Source organism: Gossypium arboreum, chromosome 12 (genome assembly GCF_025698485.1).
Source record: "Gossypium arboreum isolate Shixiya-1 chromosome 12, ASM2569848v2, whole genome shotgun sequence".
Classification (NCBI taxonomy): Eukaryota; Viridiplantae; Streptophyta; class Magnoliopsida; order Malvales; family Malvaceae; genus Gossypium; species Gossypium arboreum.
This window is the reverse complement of record NC_069081.1, coordinates 115,663,401-115,685,813: the sequence shown is the minus strand read 5'-3', so window position 1 is coordinate 115,685,813 and position 22,413 is coordinate 115,663,401. Positions and strand designations below refer to the sequence as shown.

The 22,413-nt window shown below is 30.6% G+C and overlaps 2 protein-coding genes and 2 long non-coding RNA genes across 4 annotated transcripts; 1 reads left to right on the top strand and 3 right to left on the bottom strand.

The window, feature by feature from the left end:
• Positions 1-4,702: 4,702 nt before the first annotated feature.
• Positions 4,703-5,620, top strand: LOC108473758 (uncharacterized). The gene is made up of 2 exons (XR_001869806.2): positions 4,703-4,887; positions 5,183-5,620. It is a non-coding gene; the product is annotated as an uncharacterized LOC108473758 (long non-coding RNA).
• A 294-nt stretch (positions 5,621-5,914) lies between these two features.
• LOC108473756 (signal peptide peptidase-like 2) lies at positions 5,915-11,808 on the bottom strand. Its single transcript, XM_017775495.2, has 14 exons — positions 10,906-11,808; positions 10,186-10,344; positions 9,971-10,082; positions 9,606-9,725; positions 9,347-9,498; positions 9,055-9,237; positions 8,849-8,883; positions 8,300-8,456; positions 7,669-7,722; positions 7,402-7,494; positions 7,125-7,267; positions 6,674-6,744; positions 6,381-6,464; positions 5,915-6,295 (listed from the first exon to the last, which is right to left on the bottom strand). Exons 1-14 carry the CDS (start codon positions 11,050-11,052, stop codon positions 6,162-6,164), a joined length of 1,644 nt encoding a protein of 547 aa, XP_017630984.1. The 5' UTR covers positions 11,053-11,808; the 3' UTR covers positions 5,915-6,161.
• A 1,441-nt stretch (positions 11,809-13,249) lies between these two features.
• LOC128285221 (uncharacterized) lies at positions 13,250-15,145 on the bottom strand. The gene is made up of 3 exons (XR_008275663.1): positions 15,061-15,145; positions 14,516-14,599; positions 13,250-13,316 (listed from the first exon to the last, which is right to left on the bottom strand). It is a non-coding gene; the product is annotated as an uncharacterized LOC128285221 (long non-coding RNA).
• A 756-nt stretch (positions 15,146-15,901) lies between these two features.
• Positions 15,902-18,104, bottom strand: LOC108473757 (uncharacterized). The gene is made up of 2 exons (XM_017775496.2): positions 17,927-18,104; positions 15,902-17,623 (listed from the first exon to the last, which is right to left on the bottom strand). The coding sequence occupies exon 2, from the start codon at positions 17,596-17,598 to the stop codon at positions 16,018-16,020; it is 1,581 nt and encodes a 526-aa protein (XP_017630985.1). The 5' UTR covers positions 17,599-17,623; positions 17,927-18,104; the 3' UTR covers positions 15,902-16,017.
• Positions 18,105-22,413: the final 4,309 nt, after the last annotated feature.

Sequence of the window (22,413 nt, the reverse complement as noted above, 5' to 3'; positions counted from 1 at the left end):
TCATGTCAATACTTTCATATTGAATTTTAGGATTTTCATTTGAATTTGATTTTTTCAGGATGAAAATATTAAAATTCTAGACTAAAATACTAACATGATATTAAATTATTGGAAAAATGACATAGATGATGTAATGTTACTGTTTCATACAATTTTTGTTATAGTATTTATGTCATTTTTCCCACTTTTAATCATCCATAATGAAATTAATTTTAACAATTTTACATTAAGGTTATTTATAATTTTTATAATTTATAATAAAACCCTTACTATTTTTTTTAGTTTTTCCATTTAAAATTCAATCTCAATGCTTAAGGTTTATTTTTAAAAAATATTTTCACATTAAGATTATTAATAAATTTTAAGTTTTATATAATTAAACCCTTTATAATTTTTACAATTAAGATTATTTATATTTTTAATATTTTCAAATTCTAAATGAACGACACATTATCTTTAATATTCAAATTTAGGTAGGACTCATCATTAATTACTTTACAAAGTCATTTTTAAAAATAGTTTTCAATAACATTTTAATTATTTTCTATAAACATTTTTATAAAAATAATTTTAAAAAATAATTTTATTCTACATAATTACTTTTAAGTTTTAATAAACCTTTTTTATTTTTTTCAAAATCAGATAAAAAAGTTTTTATATTTTTTTGAAAAACATAATTCTAAAACTTTTTTAAAATTAGCAATACATTAAATATGCTTTTAATAATTAAAAAGTTTTTAAAATATTTTAAAAATAACTATACAAATTGTCAATTATTATTTTTAAATTAAAATAATTAATTATAAAAATATTAGATATTAAATACAATGTTTAACTTGTAAGTCTGCATGGGAAAGAAACTAGTTTTAACCCAATACATAATAAACTTTAAACTTTTAATTCCACTATTTTAACTAAAACTACACTTGTTTTTGCATCAACTTTTAATAAATATATTTATTGCATAATTTTTCAATCTAGTATTATTTAAATAGAAAAGTATTTAAATCCATGCTTAAAGTTCATTTATTAAATGAAATTTAAATAAAAGGTAATTTTATCTTGGATTAATATACTATTTACCCTAAAGTTGCTCCTAATTATCACTTTGATACTTAAATTTTTATTTTTATTTTTGGTATTAGTTTGGTATTTAAAGCTTCCAATTTGTTATCAGTTTGCCCCAGCCATTAACGAGATTAAAAAGGTTATGTGGCGCACCACATCACCCAAACTTTAATTTTCAGAAATAAATTAAAAACGAAAAAGGGAAAATAAGAAAATTTCTCAATTTTGTTTAAAATCAGAAAAATATATAAATTATATAAAATCCCAGTATTAAAAAATATATATATTTAAAAGTACATAAAACACAAAGTAGAGAGAAAATAAAAAAATCCAAACAAATTAAAGAAAATTAAAAAAGTTTAACAAAACAGAAAAATATATGGAAAGTTATATAAGATTTCCAGAAATTAAAAAAAAACTGTTTAAAAAATGCATTAAGTTAGAAAAAGAGAGCCAAATTACAAAATTGTCAAAAACTTCAAAAAACCCAAAATTTTAAAAAATCAGAAAAATATGGGAAGCTTTACAATATGTGAATGAAAATATAAAATTAAAAAAAAGGTGTGATTTTGGTTTTTTCTTTATTTTATATCAAAACTTTAAATTCGATTATTAGATTCAAAATCTTTAAAAATATATTACAGTATGGCAAAGTGAAAAAAAAGTTTTCAATAATTTAAAGCTTTCCATACTTTTTTCTGATTATATATATATACTGAGTCTTTTCTAAACAAAGTTTACACTTTTGTATTTTTGAACTTTTAAACTTTATGTATTTTTAAATAGAAAATGTTTTTTAATTTCTAGAAATTTTATATAACTTTCGATTTTTTCTGATTTGTTAAATTTTTTAGATTTTTCTGAATTTGTTTGACAATTTTTTGTATTTTATTTTAAAAAAATAAAAATAAAAACTTTTTAAATTCTAGGGTTTTGATATAATTCTATATTTTTATTTTAAAAATTGGGTTTTTTATATTTTGCTATTTTCTTTTCCTTTTTTCGATTTTTAATTTCTTTCTGAAAAATAAAGATCAACATTGTTAACAGGGGCAAACTAATAACGGATTGAAAACTTCAGAACCAAATTGATACATAAAACTTTTAGGTACCAAAGTAATAATGGGGTGTAACTTTGGTGGCAAATATACATTAACCTTTTATCTTTTATTAATTTATAATTTTATCTATTTTTATTTTTCATTATACTATTTATTTTATTATTTTTAAATTTTATATTCAATAATTTTAATTAAAAATAATAAAACTTATTAATTATAAAAATATTTTAATTATTCTTTTTCCAAGTAGTGACCTTGCCGTTTAGTATTGCTTGTCAATCAATTTTCGTGTTCTTTGGATAGTTTGCTTCTCTAGACTGGAATCAGATTTTCAAAACTCATCTTTGCCAAAAAAAAAAAAAGAATTGGTGATCAACGCGGAAGATATACAAGAAGAGTGTCGAAACCATTTTTTAAAAAACGGGAAATCAACTTTTGAAAACGAAGATACGGAGTCGCCACTAATTCTTTTTGTGGTGTGATTGGGCCACCTTATAAAACATTTTGGTCTACGAATTTTGAGAAAATAGGCTCGGGAGTCAGTTACGTATGAGGAAAGATTAGCACCCCCAATATGCCCAAAATCGGTACTTCATTGATTAATTTATGTCTTAATGTCGAAAATTAAAGATTTGAAAATATTTTAAAGTACGATCATCATTTTTGAAACATTTGAGTAAATTAAACATGAGTTAAAGACCATCTCGCTTCAAGGTAAAACGTCACGTCCAATACAGTAGGACATATCGTTTTTGACCCCCGATTATGAGTTTGTCTTTTATTTAAAACATTCGAGCACTTTATTTTTTTTTTTAAAAAGGTATTCGGATATTTAAATCAAACGTAAAGCCACAGCCTAGTATGGCAGGGCATGATTTTTCGAATTTTTTTAATATAGAACACTGCCTGCACTTTTCAAAACTTGGAGAAATTCAATAAGAAGGATATTCGAATGTTTGAATCGAACAAAAACCGAGACCCAATACGGTGGGTACAATTTTCCGAGCTTCCAAATATCGAAAATTGCCATTGTTTAGGAGAAAATTTAAAGAATAAATTGATTAAGAAGGATATTCGAATACTTAAATCGAATAAAAAACGAAACCCAATACGGTAGGGCACGTTTTTTAAAAGATTAAGTATAGAAAATTGCCTTTATTAAAAACTATTTGGGAACAAAATGTTGAATAAAATACTTAAATCGAATAAAAAAAAGACGAACCCAATACAGTAAGGCACTTTTTTTTAAAACGATTAAGTATAGAAAATTGTTTTTATATTAAAACAAGTTGAGAATACATTATGGAATAAAAGAACTAAAACGATTAAAATTTGGGGAGGAAAAAACGATAAATAATGATGGATGACATAGAAATGACAATATGCTAATCATGCTAACCCTATATTAATATAAAAAAGTTTTAATAAATAATAAAAATGGAAACAACGATAGTCATAAATATGATAATATAATAAACATGACAATAATAGCAATATATCAATAGTATTACTCAATATAATAATAGTAAAATTAAAATAATATGATGCTAAAATAATAATAAGTGTAATAAACTATATTTAAAATAATTAACTTTTAATAAAATAGATAAAAAATGAATATCATATAAAGATAATTTAAAAAAAAGTAACCCAAAATAATAATAATGTACAATAGTAGTAAAAAAATGATAAAAATAATATAATAAATTAATGAGTTAACCGCCAACTTAAAAGAGGTTCCAAGCAAAATACCCAAATAAAATATCAAGCTTTAAAATAAAATGAACAATATGGAAGATAGGAAATTTTTAAAACATTAGACACTACTATAGGGGTAACACCACTACTATAGGGGTAACACCAAAACTTTTAACAAATAATGGATATAAAACTTAAAAAACATAAATAAATAATATATTAAAACAGTATCATACGAATGAATTTTAAAATCAATGTCATAAAATAAATAATTTACATGGAATTAGAAATGTACAAAAAAAATATATATTATATAATAACGCATAAATGAAGTTTCAAAATGAATAATACATAGGAGTAATATACATAGTAAAAATATACATGTATAATATATGAAATGGAAAAAGCCTAACATAAATAATATATATATTAAAGTACCATAATACATGAAAGTGTTTAAAACAAACAAATACGTACATAAAAAAAAAAACTAAAAAAGAGCAGTGTGAAATCAACAAAAAATGTTTATTCTTTAAAAATAACAACTAAGACTTAATTGAAAGAAAAACAAAATCAAAGGGACAGTTTATATACAAAACAAATCATTAAAATAGAATTGAGGACCAAAACGCAATGCGTGTGAATGTATAAGGATTGAAAACGTAAATTATCCCCTGCCCCTGAACGCAGCATTTCAACATGGACCAAACTGTAATAGCGCATAAATCCCAGGGAAAAAAATTAAAAACAAAAGGCATGCAAAAAGGGCAAAAATCAAATGAGGACACAAAAGCGAGGAACCAGATGTGAAATTTACCCATTTGGGGTAAAAATGCACAAATTCACCCATTTAGAGCGCCGTTTGACTTGTCTCTTTTTTAACCAACAATATATATATATATATATATATATTAAAACTCATTTACTGCTTAAAACAAAGGATGTTCCATCTTTGAAACCCCCCCTTTGAGCCAAATCCAAGAGAAGCAGCTCAACCGCCATTTTGAGCCAAGCTTCGATTTCAGAGAGGGCTTCTCCGACGCCGCGACGGTGGGTTCAGGTATGATCTTTCTCCTCTTCCTTTTTTATATTTTTGTATGTGTGGAAAGAAAGGAAAAAAAAAAAAGAATGAACTGAAGTAATAGATGATCAAAATTAAAGGATCACCTTTTAAATTTCCTTTGCACTTATTTCTTTGGAATTGATTTTGTGTATATTTTATATTTCGTGTTCTATTTCTCTGAAAAAAAAAAAAAAGAAAGAAAAGAAACCCCCCCATCTTTACAATGAAAAAAATGAAGGCTTTATAGCCAAAATACAAACAGTTTCTTCTTATCTCTTTGCTCAAGTCGCAGGTATAATGGACGTGGGCCGTGGGCCGTGGGTCGTGCTTCACGCTCGTTGGCCGGACATGCGAGGTGGAGTGCGTGGTGGTGGAGAACGTGGGTAGTAGAAGCATGGAGGCAGTTGGAGGATAGGGTCTTGGCTGAAAAATGTTTTTGGGGTTTGTGGGTTAGGGTTAAGTATTTGGGCTTCAAAATTGGGTCTGTTTTTGGTTTAAAAATTTGGGCTTTAATAGTAAATGGGCCCGGGCAAAAATTGGTACCCACAAAGAGGAGATGGACTATGAACTTTGTTTAGTCGGTAAATTTTAGGGTTAAAGAGTAATCAATTTTGCAGCGATGGAATGTGGATTGTTATCCTTATGTAGAGCTATACAAGAAGCTAGTATCAAACCGATTAGGGGTGGTTTATATCTGATTCAATTTTAACCATCTTATTGATCTGAAGAAGGTGATCTCAAATGGGTCTCGGTCATTTAATAATTGTCTACTGCTAATTCACAAATTAGTGAAAGGGCAGAATCCTGAAGGCACGAGTTTTTTTTCGCTGATTTCTGGGTACAAGTCCAGGATTTATCACCGGATTTTACGTCAGAGAACTTGGCTTTCTTCATTTCAATTCCAGAAAATCAAGAACAAATTCACTCTTTAATAAAACATACTAGAGGTGATAATTGGCATATAATGGAACCCCATTTCAACATTGCAGCAGGTCATCCTTGCCATTAAAGATGTAAATGAAAATTTTAGAAACAACAGTGTGATTTATTCTTCAGATTCTATTCTACGGTTGCAATTCTTTGAAGCTTATCAATGCACGCTTTCTTTTGTCTTTTTTTTTTTTTTGAATGATACAGACTATTGTTAATTGATAACATGCCTTGTCTTCAAAGGTCATCAAGATTTATGCTAGAGCTAAATTAAGTTTCCAAATGAACAGCCTCAGCCACACAACAATTTCTACAATATAAATTACAGAGAATGGGTCTTACTAATGGTTGTCGTCGTCCAGCTCTTCATGATGTTGGTGTTCAAGTCGAATATGGGGACAGGGTCTTTCGGGTTCTCCTCTTGTCCAGAGAACTCTTAGATCACCTCTCTTTTTTCCTAGGGTTAAAAAGGTTCCTGCAACAAGGTATAATTAAATTTTCGTAAACGAGACTGCAGCTTTCAAGTTAGAAGAAAACTGTCTTTTAGTAACAAATATTACCTAGTGTAAAAGGGACAATGTAAAGGAGTGCTGGTTGACCATGTCCATCCATTAAATTTAGAGCCACATATGTAATGAGAAGACCTGCCATGGGTGAGTAAGGAGTTGAAAACTGTCATTTGTAAAATCCAAGTGAATGATGGGTAATGGCTACATACTGAAGGGAATTTTCACAAGTTGTATTTTAATCACTTGTCTACAAACAATGTTTTAACAGTCACAGTAACAAGAAAATTACTGTTTTTTTGTTTGTTTGTTTATGGGACCAATATGATTGCATTGTCGACTCTTACCTAAGCCGTAAGCAATCATTGCCCACAAGAAGTAGCCAGCTCGAAGAGTCTTGTTAGCCAGCCAATCATACCTGTTACACGAGTGATTCAAGTGAGTTCTAACTTCTGGGTAAATAATAAAAAGGGAAAAAAAAAAGGATCGTTCTTTCCGATTAATGAGATGGAGGGATAAATAAAATTTCAGATAATCCTTGACCGGGAAATTGATGCATGAATTTTGTATTTGTAGCCTGAAACATGAAATACTCTATAAAGTATTCCATCAGTGGACATTGCACTTGTTTTCTTGACATGCTATACTATAGAACCAATTAAAAACACATTGTTTGAACGGGTATGGAAGAGCATTTTTCTTGTAGAAGAAAGGTATGAATATTTAAGGGCCAAGTTTGCATGTGCAGAACAGCAACATGAATAAAAGATTTAGCAAAAAGAAGAAAACAGTTCAGACCTGAGTGAAAATGTTATCAACAGTCCAGGTAAAAGGATGTCACCGAATCCTATTATGCTATAACCACCCCATGGATCAAACATGCGTGGGATCTTCAGTAGCATTGGGATGCCATCCTCTCCGCTTCTATCCCCACGAGCTACCTATGCAATAGACACGAGTAAATCAGTATTACTTTCTAGCCTTTCATATTTTGAATATCCTTAATAGTATAAAGACTAACCTTCTAATTCTGATATAGCACACGGACTAGAGTTGGATAAGACGGATTACTTACCACAATCATCACGCTTTCATGGAACAACTTTTTCGAAACAAATACCCAAAAGATGTCATATAAGAAGGCACAACTGAGTAGAACTGTTCCCACCTGATTCAGAGATATGTCAGAATAAAAATTTGTTTCCTAGATATAGTAGAATTGATCAAAATCATTGAATATTTGATTATTTGGGGCATCCAAAGAGAAAACTCGAGGAATATAATGGCGATTCATACAAGTCTAAAACATAACGAGATGAAGTAAATAAAGTTGTAATGCTACCTTGAGATTAGGTACATGGACAATTTGCAGAACTGTGATCATAAGAGCAATTCCCTGAGCAAAAAACAAAATTATATATTGAACTCCGCCATGTTAATCTTGCATCAACATCTTCTTAAAAAAAAAAAGGCGAGAGAAGCAAAAGAACTAGGAATAAGCCATTTGTCTCATATCCATCCACCTAAATGATGGTAGAGATCATTACTCGTTAATGTGGTGTTGGAATACAGGATACTTAAGATAGCTCCATATTGACTGGTTAGAGAATTCTAAATTTACTTGGAGTGAATATTCTAGCAAAGCCATAGGTTTAGGGAAAACAAAAGACATTGTCTATTAGTTGAAACATAAACTTGTCTTAAACCTACTCTGCCATTTATGTGAAAGAAAAATGTTACTCCACAAGATAAGGTACAAATGGTGCACTAAGATAGGCACATTCTATTGTTGAAGCACATAGCAACCGAACTCACTCTCATGTATGGTTGCTAAACTAACCCAAATTTTAGTGCATCAAACAATTGAAAGAGTAAAAATCTAGACTGAGAAAAGGATTTTTGATCGTTCACATAACTGAACTTCAACAATCTTGAACTATATTAGGAAAATTAACAAGAAAGTATATCCTTACTAGTATATCTTGACCTATCCAAGCAAAGGAAACATTGCGGTAAACAGCCCAAACAACAGCAAATGCTATGCAGAAAGGGGAAACAGCCAATGTAAGGTATGAGAGAGTTCCAAATAAAGGCACTTTAATGTATGATTTTCCAGCACGCTTGAACCACCTGTGAGATATAAAAATTTATTCACAATGTTGAAAAGGCAAGTCAATTTACTTAACTAATGAAGGTTGTAGAAATAGAGATAGAAACTAATAAATCATAAACATCCATAGCTACAAACTCCAACCATTTTTCTTTATCTATTGATGAGATTGACCCCATTGCGAACAGATAAAAGTTTTCAAACTAAATCCTTCCATTCGACTTCCCATAATACTTTGATGTTATCATCATCCTCACCATATCATGCAAAAAATAAAATAATAATACATGCTCAGCAGTAAATATTCAAGAATCAAGCAACAAGAAACCAACAAGTGGATGACTTGGCAGAACTTTTAATGTAAACTTCTCATAAGATACTGAGTTCATACTAAGAAAGAAATATAAAATACCTTGACAGTAAAGCAACCGAGCAAGTTTGAAGACCCTGCAAATATATTAGACTTTAGAGTTAAAAATTTCATTGAAATATATGGCAAAAAGTGAGAATAAAAATGGTAATGTTATAGAAACATGTTGTGCATGTAAAACTATAACATGAATTAAGCGAAGCTTCATATGCATGCATGCGTAGATGAATAATGAAAGGAAGTTGTACCTCCACACCACCTATGCAGAAAAGAACCACCAAGAGCTCAACAAACCAATATGACATAAGTTTGTAAAGCATAACCAAGAAGCAAGAAGCAACAACAACAAATAAGATGGCTGATGTAGTGTTGATGTCCACAATTCCACCAGAACCTACAGGTCTGGTGTCTGGAATTTCATCCAAGGCATCCTGCATTTACAAGATAAGGTCTACAAATTAATAAGCATAATATGGCTGTAAACATGACACAACTCTGGACATGCTGCATGGGAAATACGTGAATTTAACTGATTCCGACCTTTAATAGTTTGTCCTGCTCAATTGCGGCTTCTCTTGCACTCCATGCGGACCAATATGAAGCACACAATATGGTACCAACAGCCATCAACCATAGAAACACTTCAGCTATGTCAACTAGCGGTCGTGTCGGAGAGTAAAGCTGTACAGACACTGCAAAAGCACAAAGCATTTAGAAAGAAACATTTATTGGTCTTAGTAGGGTGATAGTATATGCCGGAGAAAATTTAAAGAAAAACAAATACAGAATGGAAGCTTACCTGATGAATTACTAATCAGCATTTTCTCCAAGCTTGTACCAGCATCTTGTGGGAGCATGACAGCAGGTATATGTATATCTAGATCAGTTTCATCAGGCTCACATACCATCTTGTAGAGTTCTGCATGGAAAGTACGAGTTTGACCTTTAGCAATGTAATTGTCCTCCAACATGTCATCTTTATAGGTCAAACTACTCATCCAACAATTATTTAAAAAGTGAGTTCTGCCAACCACATTTTTCTATGACAATCCAAAAGGGTAAATTTTGGAAAAACGACGAATGTCCATTTTTTTTACAACAATGCACTTACGAACCCCAACTAATTAACACATAAATCAAATAATGACCAAAAGCCTTGATTACCCTTTTGGTTATTTATAATGAGAATAGCTGAAGCATGAGCTGCCTGTGCATGGTTTGCCTTGGTTGTGAATTTGCAGTGACCTCGGTCCACCATAATGACATCATTAGCAAGCTAAGAAAACCATTGATATTAGTAACTGAACTTACTACTATACTTGCTTGTTGTGCATGTCATACAAAGATGTAAGGGTAAATCAGTAATAAAATAAACAAACCTTATTCTTCGGGGCACTACAACAATCGCGAGGGTCAGAAAGAATGAGGCGTCTTTGATTTGCATTTTTCTCCTTCGATACTATAGTAGTACCAAATCTGGCACCTACACCGACAAACTCGGCATCCTCTATGCCATCGACCCAAGTTTGAACTTTGACCTATCAATTTTGAGACAATTGAGAGTTAAAACTCTATTGACAAAAGATAAACAAGGATAATGCTCAACAAGATACAACAGCTGCACAAATCAGTTCTGAAAAAACAACTCCACTCCAATAACATGGAAAGCCCTAAACTTATAAAGGGGAAACAAAATGACAGTTGACAGAGTGCAGGAAATCCCATATGACCCATCTCATTCCAACTTGTAGAATTTTTATAAGATAAACCACTAAGACAAACAGCAAGTAACTATCAATCTCGAAATGTAATATACAATAAGAAAATAAAAATTCCAAGGGGAAATAACTGCATAAAAATCAGCAAATTACAATTGCATCAGAAAAGAAAAAGACACAGGTTCAGCCACCTTGTTAAGACTATAAAAACATGCTGTATCTACTAATAATTTACCAAAATGAAGCTAGATTACTTTTTACAGACAAATTTGAGTCATTCAAGAAATCAAAAGCCAAAATTCAAGCAAAACCCAGTTGAGAAAACGAGGAAACAAGAACTGGGTAGTAGCAAAAGAAGCAGCATTCTCGAAAAATTAATACCAGAACGAAATCGTTCTCACAACCCGGCTTCTTTGGAGCTAAATCATCGTCGTGCACTATATCACCGGCTGTAACAGAGCATACTTGACAGACAAGTGAAATCAGGGCTGTAATTAAGAATACCCTGCAAAAAAACTGCAAATCCATTGATGGGGTTTCCGTTCTACTTCTTCTAGTTCAGGGACTGTTTGAAGTTCCCTTGTTTCTACGCATTTCAGAAATCTTTGCTTTATGGTATTGTTGGCTTTTTTGTTTTCTTCTTAGTATTTAATAAAATAATGAACAGGAGTAAGAGCTGTAGTAGTTAATAAATGAGCAATGGATCTGCTAGTTTTGGGAGAGAAAAATGAGCTAATAAGCTAAGCAAAAGCAAAGCAACCGTCAAAAGGCTCGAATACTCAAAACCCAATATGCATTATTTGGCCATTTCTCAAATGGAAAGACGATTGTGATTTGTGAAGGAATCACATGACAGTTTTTCTCCAAAAAAAAGTTTCTTCTTTTCCATTTTTTAATCTGTTATTGTATAGTACTCATTGAATATTTGACTATGTAGTGTAAAGTTAAAATTTATTCACAAATTCCAAACCCATTTTTTTCCAAGTTACAGAGAATCCAATCAAAGTTGAATTCATTCCCCTTTTTAAAATCTTCCATTCAGTGGAAGAAAGAAAGATTCTTGATTGGCTAATCTAACTCGTATTGCGACAATGATTCAGTACAAATGAAATACATAAAAGGGATCACTTTCAATTACGATAAAGCAGAAATCATTGAGATTTTCTCCCAAAAAAAAAAAAAAAGAAAACTTATTATTTCTCCATGTGTCGGTTGTCTATCTTTCATGGCTTCAAGTGTTGGAACATCAAAACGTTGGGGACGCGTTTTCTGTTGTTTATTATTGGACCATGCATGTGGGTATGTTTTTCCCTAATTAATAAAACTACCACATCTAACTCATCGACAAAGACCACACTTTCTCATTTATGATCACTAATGGTGTAATATTTTTTCTTTCCCCAACAAAAGTCTCAGCTTGGATGGAATAAGTAAAAGGATTCAAGCTTTAAATTTAGATACTTTATTATGAATATTTGACGTATATGTTCCAATTAAAAAATATAAGTATTTAATTGAAAGAAAAGCGCTTAAATGGATCAAAAAAATTGTTAATATATCATTTGGCATTTGAGTTTAATATTTTTTTCTAATGTGGTACCTATGTTGTTTTTATCTAATTTGGTGCTTGAGTATCCAAATGTAATGAAATGTTAACCTTTTAGCTAACTCTTTTGTATTTAATTCAAGTTTTAAGGTTGATTTAATGAAAATTAATTGTTAATATTATTGAGTTTGAAATTTCCATAATTTTATTAATATAATAAATTTATTATTAATTGTGAATTTATTTAATTTTATATTTAATTTATTAAATACAATTTGATAGATGTGATTTAATTTATATTTCAAATTTAATTTGATGAAATTTCATAATTAGCACTAAAATTAATCTGAATATGAAAATATATATTAGCCATAAAGTTTGTTAATAAAACCGACGGCATTAACCGAAACAGACAGTGTAACACCCCTCGCCCACATCCGACGCTGGGGCGGGGTTCGAGGTGCTACTGACTTTTACTAACACTTCCATACTAAACAGGCCATGAAATCTCAAATAATTAAAAACTTTTCTTTTCACATGCAATCATCCCTTATGCGAGCTTTTAGGCCCAATACATGCATTCAGGCGGTTCGGGACCCAATCGAGAACTCATGAAAACTTAGAAAAATCTCTTGCGTTAAGGCTTCACACGCTTATGTGCTCGGTAGTGTGGCGAAATAGGCTAATTATCAAGCCTTTTGTCACTCTCACACCACATGCATAGATACATACTTATCCAATAACATACAACGTGGCATAAATGAGCTCTTAAACATCTACAAACATGTTATGCTCAAGTTATTTTCTTATGCAATAAATGTTATAGAATTTGCCCATATCATTACCACATACTAGACATAACTATCATTACCTCACAAACCATTCATGAAGCATTATTAACTATTTACCAATCACTTAATCCTGCATTAGTTACTAGCTCATCAATGAATCTCAATTCAATCTCTAGGCATACATGTTGTAAGCCACATCACAAGAGATAATAACATACATGCATAAGAATAATCATATGGGTCCATAATGTCATTAGCCACATAGGCCAATTTACATGACTAATACTACCTTAATAACAAGCCAACGCCTTTGGCTAAATCATAATATTACATACTCACATTAAAACCCTATACATGCCATAAACTCAATCACTTGAGTTTACTTACTCGATAACGTTAACTCGATAGGGTGATAATATCTCCGACGGCCTCCAACCCGAGCTAACCTGGAAACTCTAGAAAACATGGGAAAGAAGGGGGGGTAAGCTTTCGCTTAGTAAGTTCATATGAAAACAATAAGCAACTCATTAACTTGTTTTATCAATGTTTACAACATATTTTCAAGTTCACTACAAGCTGTCTTTCTGAGCAACGGTCACTAAATTATTTATATCTGAGCTACGAAACTCGAATTAAGTTCCGTTAATTTTCCCTAAAACTAGACTTATTTTCCTTTTTCCATAAAATTTCCAGAATTTTGGTTAAGCCAAATAGTACAGTTTATTAGTTAAAGTCTCCCTGTTTCAGGGTATGACCACTCTGACCCTGTACACTACAAACTGAATTTCTCCTGTACAAAATTCCAACGACCATGCCGTTTATTCCCCATAAAATAGACTCAATAAGGAATCCATTCATGTAAGGTATAACTCTTAATAATTTTGTACAATTTTGGTGAATTTCTAAATTTAGAACAGGGATCTCGAATTCATTCAGACCCTGTTTCACAAGAATTCAAATATCAAACAATATGGAATTCTTTTTCTTTCTCTGTTTCTTTCATGTGAAAATAGACTCATTAAGCTTTAATCCCATACTTTATTCTGCCTCTAACTCATTTTCCACTATTTTAGTGTATTTTCAAAGTTACACTACTGCAGTAACTCAAATCTGTCAAGGCTAAATTACTCATTCATGATCATTGTTCATAATATTAATACAACACCATTTTATCCATCATGGTAAGAACACATATTATGCATCATAGATCATCACATATCAAGGCATTCTCATAGGATTAGTATACATACTTGCACAACTCGTAACATAACTCGAGTGCATACTCACCAATGACTTACCTCATTGAGACCATCATTAACTCTTTCCTTGGATTGCCCGTTGAACACTTGGAATACTAATTAGATACTGGAAAAGCCTTTGCACATAAGTGCTTCAATTGTAGCTAAAGCTACCTCATATCTCATGACATTTCAATGCTCACTCTCGAGCTAGTCATCTAGACTCATAATTCCTAGTGACATGTCACTCGTATCCTATTCTATTCCTAAGGTTCAAACGGGATTTTTCCTCGTCTATTAAGGCTTTGTCTTATCATATTTCTATTAATTACATACACATTAATATCTGTACAATTCATGTAATGATAACATTTAAATACATGTATAGCATGGTATTGTTTACATACTGAACTTACCTCGATACCACAAATGTGAAAAGGACATACTCGTCCATAAATCGATTTCTTTCCGTTCTAGGTCCAAGTCTCAATTTTCATCATCTATAACATCACATTTAGCCTACCAATCAGTCACAATATTCATATGGGTCTAAAATCATATTTTTACAAATTTTCATTTTGACCCCTAAACTTTTGCATATTTGCACTTTTGCCCCAATGCTCGTAAATTAATTTTATTCAATTTCTATAAGGTTTAAGACATGCTGAACATTTTTCTCTTCTATGACAACTCCAATTTTTCACTAATTCACACACTTATGACCAATTTGTAACTTTCACAATTTAACCCTTTTTGACATTTTTACCGAAATTCATTGAATAAAACTCATATTTAACACATCAAACATTCATTATCCACTATAAATCATCAAAGCACAACCATATCATGAATGGGTAAATTTTAAACTCTAATTTCTCTTCAATCAATTGGTAGAAATAGAAAATTTAAGCTTCGAGGATCTCAAAATACGAAAATCATTAAAACGGGACAAAAACCATACCTATATAAGCCATAAAAGCTTGGCCGAATGGAGCTCATCCATGGCTGCTATTTTCTGTTCTTTCCACGGTTGAAGAAGAAAGAATGAAAAAAATGATAGCTTTTATCATTTGTCTTATTAGGTTATTTTAATTAATTTACAAAATTACCCTTTTATTTCAACCAAATTTCAAAAATACCAAACAAATATCCATTCACTAACTTATTAAAGGAATAATTGTCACATAAGGACTTTCAATTTAAAACTCATAACAATTAGGCACCTCATATATAAAGAACTCAACTTTTGCATTTTTACAATTTAGTCCTTTTGACTAAATTGAGTGCTCAAACGTCAAAATTTTTGAATAAAATTTTTACGAAATATTTTCATAAATTTATAGACTATAAAAATATAATAAAAATAATTTTTTTTTCGTCGGGTTTGTGGTCCCGAAACCACTGTTCTGACTAGACCCAAAATCGGGCTATTACAGACAGAATCCGGATTCACAGTTGTAATAGGAAGTGCTTTATAAGATGAACAAGGTTGTAGCTATTAAATTGAAAATGATGGTGGGATGTCATTGTTTAAATTAAAAAAGTACTAATAATTATCCAAAAAGTGTCCAAACTCCAACATGAGGAAGCTAGGAAGATCCTCTGTTTAATTATACAGTCACTTATGGTAGACAGACATGGAACTAATTAGAATCAATATATAGTGATTCCATCCACATTCAATGAACACCCCCAAGTCAAACAAATACTTTCTAGAAGCAATACTCATTTTCAGTTCCTCACTCTATTTGGTTTCTGATACATTCATCAATATCCAACATGTTGGAATGTTTACTGCCATGTTATAAAAAGAACATCAACTCAGGTTTATAAAGATCAACGGATGAGGAAAACAAAGAACATGCTGATGATGAACATCATGGAAATGAAAAGACTTTGTTCCTGGTTTTGAACTAAATTACTGTAGGAAAAGATGACCATCTTTAAGGTTTTGCATCTGATATGATATAAGTCTTCCATGGCTATGGTGATTGTGTGCAGCATTATGTTCTGGTAAATTATAGCTTCCACTAGAGAACTTTGTAGCTCCACCATTCATCTTCAAGCCCAGGGGTTTGTTAGTTTCTTGTGAAAGATTTTGTGGGCTGACTTGTTTTGGATTTGGAATGCTTAAACCAAAATCTAGACCCTGATGAAATGGGAAAGGAAATCCAGTTCCAATACCAGAAGTTGGGGTGCTGGATCCCATCCATGCGAATCTTTGAATGGTTTCGTCTGGTGGGATAACTGGAAATGATCCTTGATTAGAACCTGGTTCCAGCATTTGGTTCACTCTTGGTACCACATGGTTGTATGATGAAGCATCAAGCCCCTGATTTGCAAATTTTGGGTCATTTAGAAGAGTTGGTAACGTGGGATATATTGCCCAAGGTGCCTGACCAAAGGGACTAGACAGAAAATTTTGAACAACCGATGATCCCGGCTTTTCTATGTTAGTACCGGCGCCTGCGGTTGTAATGCCTTGGCCATGGCTCGCTTGATCTTCAGGTACTTGATGGTGATCGCGGAGATCAACGGTCTCCTTACCTTTCGCACTCCTCTTCATAGATCCACTCTTGGCTTTTTGAGCCTCTATGGCTAAAACAACACCAGTATGACAATGGACTTGAACATTTTGATCAGTATCACTTGTTTGAAGATTAGGATTCGCAGCAGCTATCAACGAGCTATCTCCTTTCCTTTTTGATGAAGTAATAAGTTCAACAACTTTTCCAGGCCCGAGTCGATCTCCTAATGTATTGAAATAATCAGTAGAACCAGTAGCAGTATTACCTGTAGGAAATCTAATTAAAGATCTATCCATGCCATATCCGAAACCATTCTGATGCTGCTTGTTATTGCTCTCCTCATCTCGAATCAGTACCTGCAGCTTGTTTTGCTGTTGGACTCGAGTGCATTTGTCAGTCTTACTCGAGTGTCGAAGTCGCGTGCTTTCCATGTGAACTTTTCCATTTTGATCTTCAACTTTTTTAGATTTTTTCCTTGTCTGCAATTGAACCTTGTCATCTCCAGGTTTTTTTCCCCTTGGATGATCAGTCACCAATTTTTGCATTTCATCCATCAACCATTTCAATAAACTTTCTCTTGTAACTTTAAGATCTTTTAACAATGAATCCATGAAGTTTTTAAGATCATCCAATGGGGCATGGTGATCATAACCACTTGTTTCACCCTTCTGCAAATCAACTTTTTCAACAGAATCCTTCTTCATTTTGTTCCTGCTGCTCATATTCCTAGTTTTCCTTTTCTTAACCTTCCCAACATTAATTTGATCCTCTTTTGCAGGATTCTCATTGTCCTTCTGCTTAAGTCTACTAATTTCACTACTTTCATCATCATCAAGTGAAATCAATCTTGAGACCAGCTTCTGCTTTCTGATAAGTGACCCGTCACTCGATACTGAATCATCGAATGAAGAATCGAGTTCATCATCGTTCCTCCTGAACTCCCAACGCTGCTGAAATTCCATATCTCCCATTTATACTAGGGGCATCACTATAAAACTGAACATTGCAAAAAATTAGGACAATAGTAATGAAATGAACATATCTTTGAAGCTTCAAGTCACCAAATCCATCCCCCTATATAAAATTAGATAGCTATCCCCATTTGTCCCCAGTGTAAGAAAACATTCATACAACTATGACAGCTGTTGTGCTGCTCATATCAAGACCAAATCTGATACTTTTTTTAGTACAAAACACAATAAAAAATCACAATAAATAAATAAATGCCTAGTAAAAGAATTTGAAAACAGTATCAGCAATAGAGAAGAACCATGTAGAATAGAAGATTTGTGTTCTAACCATATATCAGTCGAAAACACAGGGTTGAATCCAGGATGATACGTTGTTAATATGTATTAAACAATGCATATATTTTAGCTTTTAAGCAATCAAAACCAAGGGCAGAAGTTGGCTTTTTTTTTTTTTTTTTTACTTTTCCTGTTTTGGATTTTCACCAAACTTTCTATATAGTTTTTGATCTGTTGTGAAATAAAAGATTTGGCTTACCATGTATAGCCCATGATAGTTCTTTGTCCTTATTTGGTGCTTTTATCCCATACATTGATTTCCTTTTACAGAACTTGGCCGTATGCCAAGTTCCAGCTGTTACAGATTGTTCTTTTTCTTACACCAATGTTTCATGTGTGAAATAAATGGATTTTTCCTATTTCATGATGATTTTCTAGCTAGTAATAGTTTTATTTTTCTTCTCAAATATGTAAAAAAAAAAAAAAATCTTTTTGCATTAATAAGAAGAATTTGCTTTGATTATCTTCTAATTATGGCCTCTATTTACATATCCAATTTATAGAAGATGATAAGCTCAAAAATCAATATTATCTAAAGAATTTAGAAAGAGAGTTATTGCATTAAGCCAAATAAGGGTTAACATAACAAAATATGAGTACGTTTACTTCTAAAGATGATTGACATCTTATATAGTCGACAAATAAGGGAAAGAAGTAGAATTTGGGTGGTAGGTAAAGAGATGTACCAACAAATAAAATTACACTGCAAGATATATTGCAGGTTGTGGATTCATTGGCATTTTTCACAAAACCACTGTAATAATAAAATATTTTCATAACATCATAGTAATAACTAATAAGTGAATTAACCAAGCAAATGTAGAATCATTTAATTTGAACTGGAAACCATTATTATAGTACTAGCATTATACCATGAAGTTTAACTCTCCCTCAATCGAATACTTTTTCTTTTTCTTTTTTTCTTTTTAAGAAAATTCCTGTTAAAATGCTTTAAACAAATTATAAACAATGAACATCATCATGCTAATTCTAAGCAATATCATATTAAGATTTTAATATGTAATTAGATAAGTGACATAATAAATAAATAAAAAAACTAATGAGATTTATTCCTTTTAGTAGTAGCAATAACGGAATATAGCTATTAGAAGCATCTGTCCAAACTCCACCATGACTCATTAAGTTTATTGTCTAAAAAGACAGAAGCATGAGATTCACTTGAAGAACCTATATACACTTCTCTTATCCCTATGTAAAAGAAAACATTTGCCCAACTAACTCTTCATAGATCTTCACTCTCATACTTCACAATTGCTTAAACATCATCATGTTAATTCTAAACAATGGCATAGTAAGATCTCAAAGTGTAATCAGATAAATGACATGTAGACATAAAACTAATGAGATTACGGACTATAACTATTAGAGACACATGTCGAAACTCCATCATTACTCATTAAGCTTATTGTCTAAAAGGATAGTTCGCAACATGGGATCTACTTGAAGAATCTATATACACCTCTCTTGTCCCCATGTAAAAGAAGACATCTGCCCAACTAACTTTTCGTAGATCTTTACTATTATACTTTACAATTGATTAAACATCATCATGTTAATTCCAAGTAATATCATATTGAGATCTCAATATGTAATCAGATAAGTGACATAACAGATATAAAACTAATGAGATTTACTCCCATTAATAGTAACAATGACGGATTATAGCTATTACAGGCACGTGCTCCACCATTACTCATTAAAGCTTATTGTTTAAAAGGATAGTTGGCAACATAAGATCCACTTAAAGAACCTATATACACCTCTCTTGCCCCCGTGTAAAAGAAGACATCTGCCCACCTAATTCATAAATCTTTACTCTCATTACTTTACAATTCCTCACATAACTACCATGTGAATTGTGGTTAACTATCACCTTAAATTATTTAAATCAATAAACCTTAACCATAATTACAAACAATATAATTCAAGTAATTATAACATGAATCAACAATATAAAACATCGAATTAATAATTAAAATATACCTAGATCTAGGACATAACAAATGTGGATAAAGCTTACATGTGATGGAACTTAAGTGTAATAAATTTAAACTAAAAGCCCATATATGATAAGATTCAAATCTTAGATCTCAAAATTTTCAATAGCCTAAAAATTCATTGATAATTCATTAAACCACAAATTTTCTTTTCCAACATAAGATCTTAAAAGTGGGTTCTTATCCAAGGAGATGGATTATCGGCAAATTGTGTGGTACAATCAATATAATCATGATTAATTAATTTGTTCATGTAATCTATATTTTTGTGATGGATTATAAGTATTTTGTTTATGTAATCGGTGATACAATCATTATAAATCAAGATTAAATATTATATTTGAGCCAACAAATATAATCATAAAGTATTATTTGATTAATTATATACATTTTTATCTTCCTGTTAATTGTGACTGATTTACATTAACAGTTCGAATATGAAACTTATCAAATTTATCAGGGTTAATAGATAGTAGATAAATTTATGAAAATTTAATATATGTTATAATCAATAATTTTCATAAATAGAAGAACTCTTTGCAATATATATATATATATATATATATAATTTTATTGAAAACAACATTATATAATATATTTAGAGTTAATTTCACGTGATGAGTTATATGTAATGTTTTTACTAGGTTAATATCACTTGTTTCGCACACTAACTTGGATAAAAAAATTGAAAATCAAATATTAATTTAAATATTATTATAAAATAAATAAAAGAGAAAGTAAATGAATAAGAAATACGAGAACAAGAGAATTTTATTGATCAATAAAAGTGCTTACAATATTTAAAAAAATTATATTTATTATGTTAATAAATATAAATAATATAAAATTCTACTTCTAATCTTATAAAAGGACATGTGACATGTTCATTAGAGTTGTTTTAGCAATTTAATTTTTAAATAAAATTTTTTCACTGCCAACTTCTTTTATTTTCATGCTTGAAAAGAAAAAAACTACTTTTAGTACCCAAAAGGCCAAAACTGATCACAAAGTTCAAGATCTTGGACTAGCCATCCCTTAGAAGGTATCGTTAAAAGATCATCAATTCCTAATGAAATGGATGTAGCAGTGGCTTCTTTGGAAACCCGAGCTTTTACTTGATCCAGATGTGTGATGTATATGCCATTCAAGTGATCTATTAATCGCTAATAAGCCGTTTAATGGCGCTTCCATCTATCACTTTATTGTGAAATACCGATTGGCCTGCTCGCCATAAATACCCCTTATTCCGCCGAGTGGACTTCGCCAATGGGTTTGAGTCAATGATTGGAAAACTTCCTTTCTCGATCTTGATTTTGGTAGAAAGTCGGTCAGAACTGGGTCCTAGTTGAACCGAGAGACCAATTCATATTGGTGTCATAGAATTTTTAGCTTAGATACCATATGATTGGGTATCATATGAGTAGGCCCGAAAAAACCCTTGTATAGCTTCTTCGATTTCTCGGTAAGAGAAATATGACCAACAATGGTTCAATGTATATACAAAGAATTTTTTTTAAACTTCTTACTATTAGATAATGTCCATAAATCTCATGATAGGTACCAAGATTCATAGTGAACTTCGATGGGAGCTTCTCTTGAAGCAATAACGCATTGCTCTAGTCGCCACCGGAGCCATTGATAGACGTTGACTAGTCATAACCGATTATTGATCATCGTTGACCATTTACGTGATGTTATTAGGATGTTTAAAATGTTAAAAACATATATAATATATAAATAATTTAAAAAATAAAAAATATTTTTTATAAAATATATAAATATAAATATTAAAAATCAAAATAATATATAAAAATTAAAAAAGTTTTATAAAAACTAAACAAGTATTTAAATTTAAAAAATGCAAAAAAATTCAAAAATATATATTCAATTTTTTAAATATATCTAAATCTAAAACAATTTAAGTTTTTTTTCTAGAATATATTTGAAAATTTAAAGGTTGGATTGGTTTAAGAGAAAATTCTCTACTTTCATATTTTATTTTTGTAAATTGAAAATTATATTTGTTAAATGAAAGTAGAAATTTGTTTTAATAAAATCCTTTTTTATTTTTTTTCATTTTCTTAAAACATTTTTTATTCTATAATTTTCACGTATTTTTATTTTTATTTTCTAAAAATATTTTCAATTTTTTAACAAAACATATTTTCTAAACTATTTTCATTTTTCATGAAAATGAAAATGAAAATTACCTTTCTTTCCTGAAACCAAATGCACTCTAAGTTTTCTTTTTACAAAAGTACTATAACTTTTAAAATGTATGTTTATATCTTTTAGAATTTTATAAAAATATTTTTAAATTTTTTGAATTTTATATATTATATATGATTTGTTTAATTTTAAATTGAAATAATATATAATACTTAAAAACAAAAGTGACACGTAACGTATCTTAACAATATCACATAAATGATCAATGATGATTAACGATGATAAACACTGA

What these genes read in the sequence shown, in the direction of transcription:
- LOC108473756 (XM_017775495.2), bottom strand. Translation starts at nt 11,052, where the DNA reads ATGGATTTGCAGTTTTTTTGCAGGGTATTCTTAATTACAGCCCTGATT. An exon ending in GCTGATTAGTAATTCATCAG is followed by an intron (nt 9,499 to 9,605) that starts GTAAGCTTCCAT and finishes GTGCTTTTGCAG; the next exon opens with TGTCTGTACAGCTTTACTCT. An exon ending in ATGAAAGCGTGATGATTGTG is followed by an intron (nt 7,268 to 7,401) that starts GTAAGTAATCCG and finishes TCTATTGCATAG; the next exon opens with GTAGCTCGTGGGGATAGAAG.
- LOC108473757 (XM_017775496.2), bottom strand. Translation starts at nt 17,598, where the DNA reads ATGGGAGATATGGAATTTCAGCAGCGTTGGGAGTTCAGGAGGAACGAT.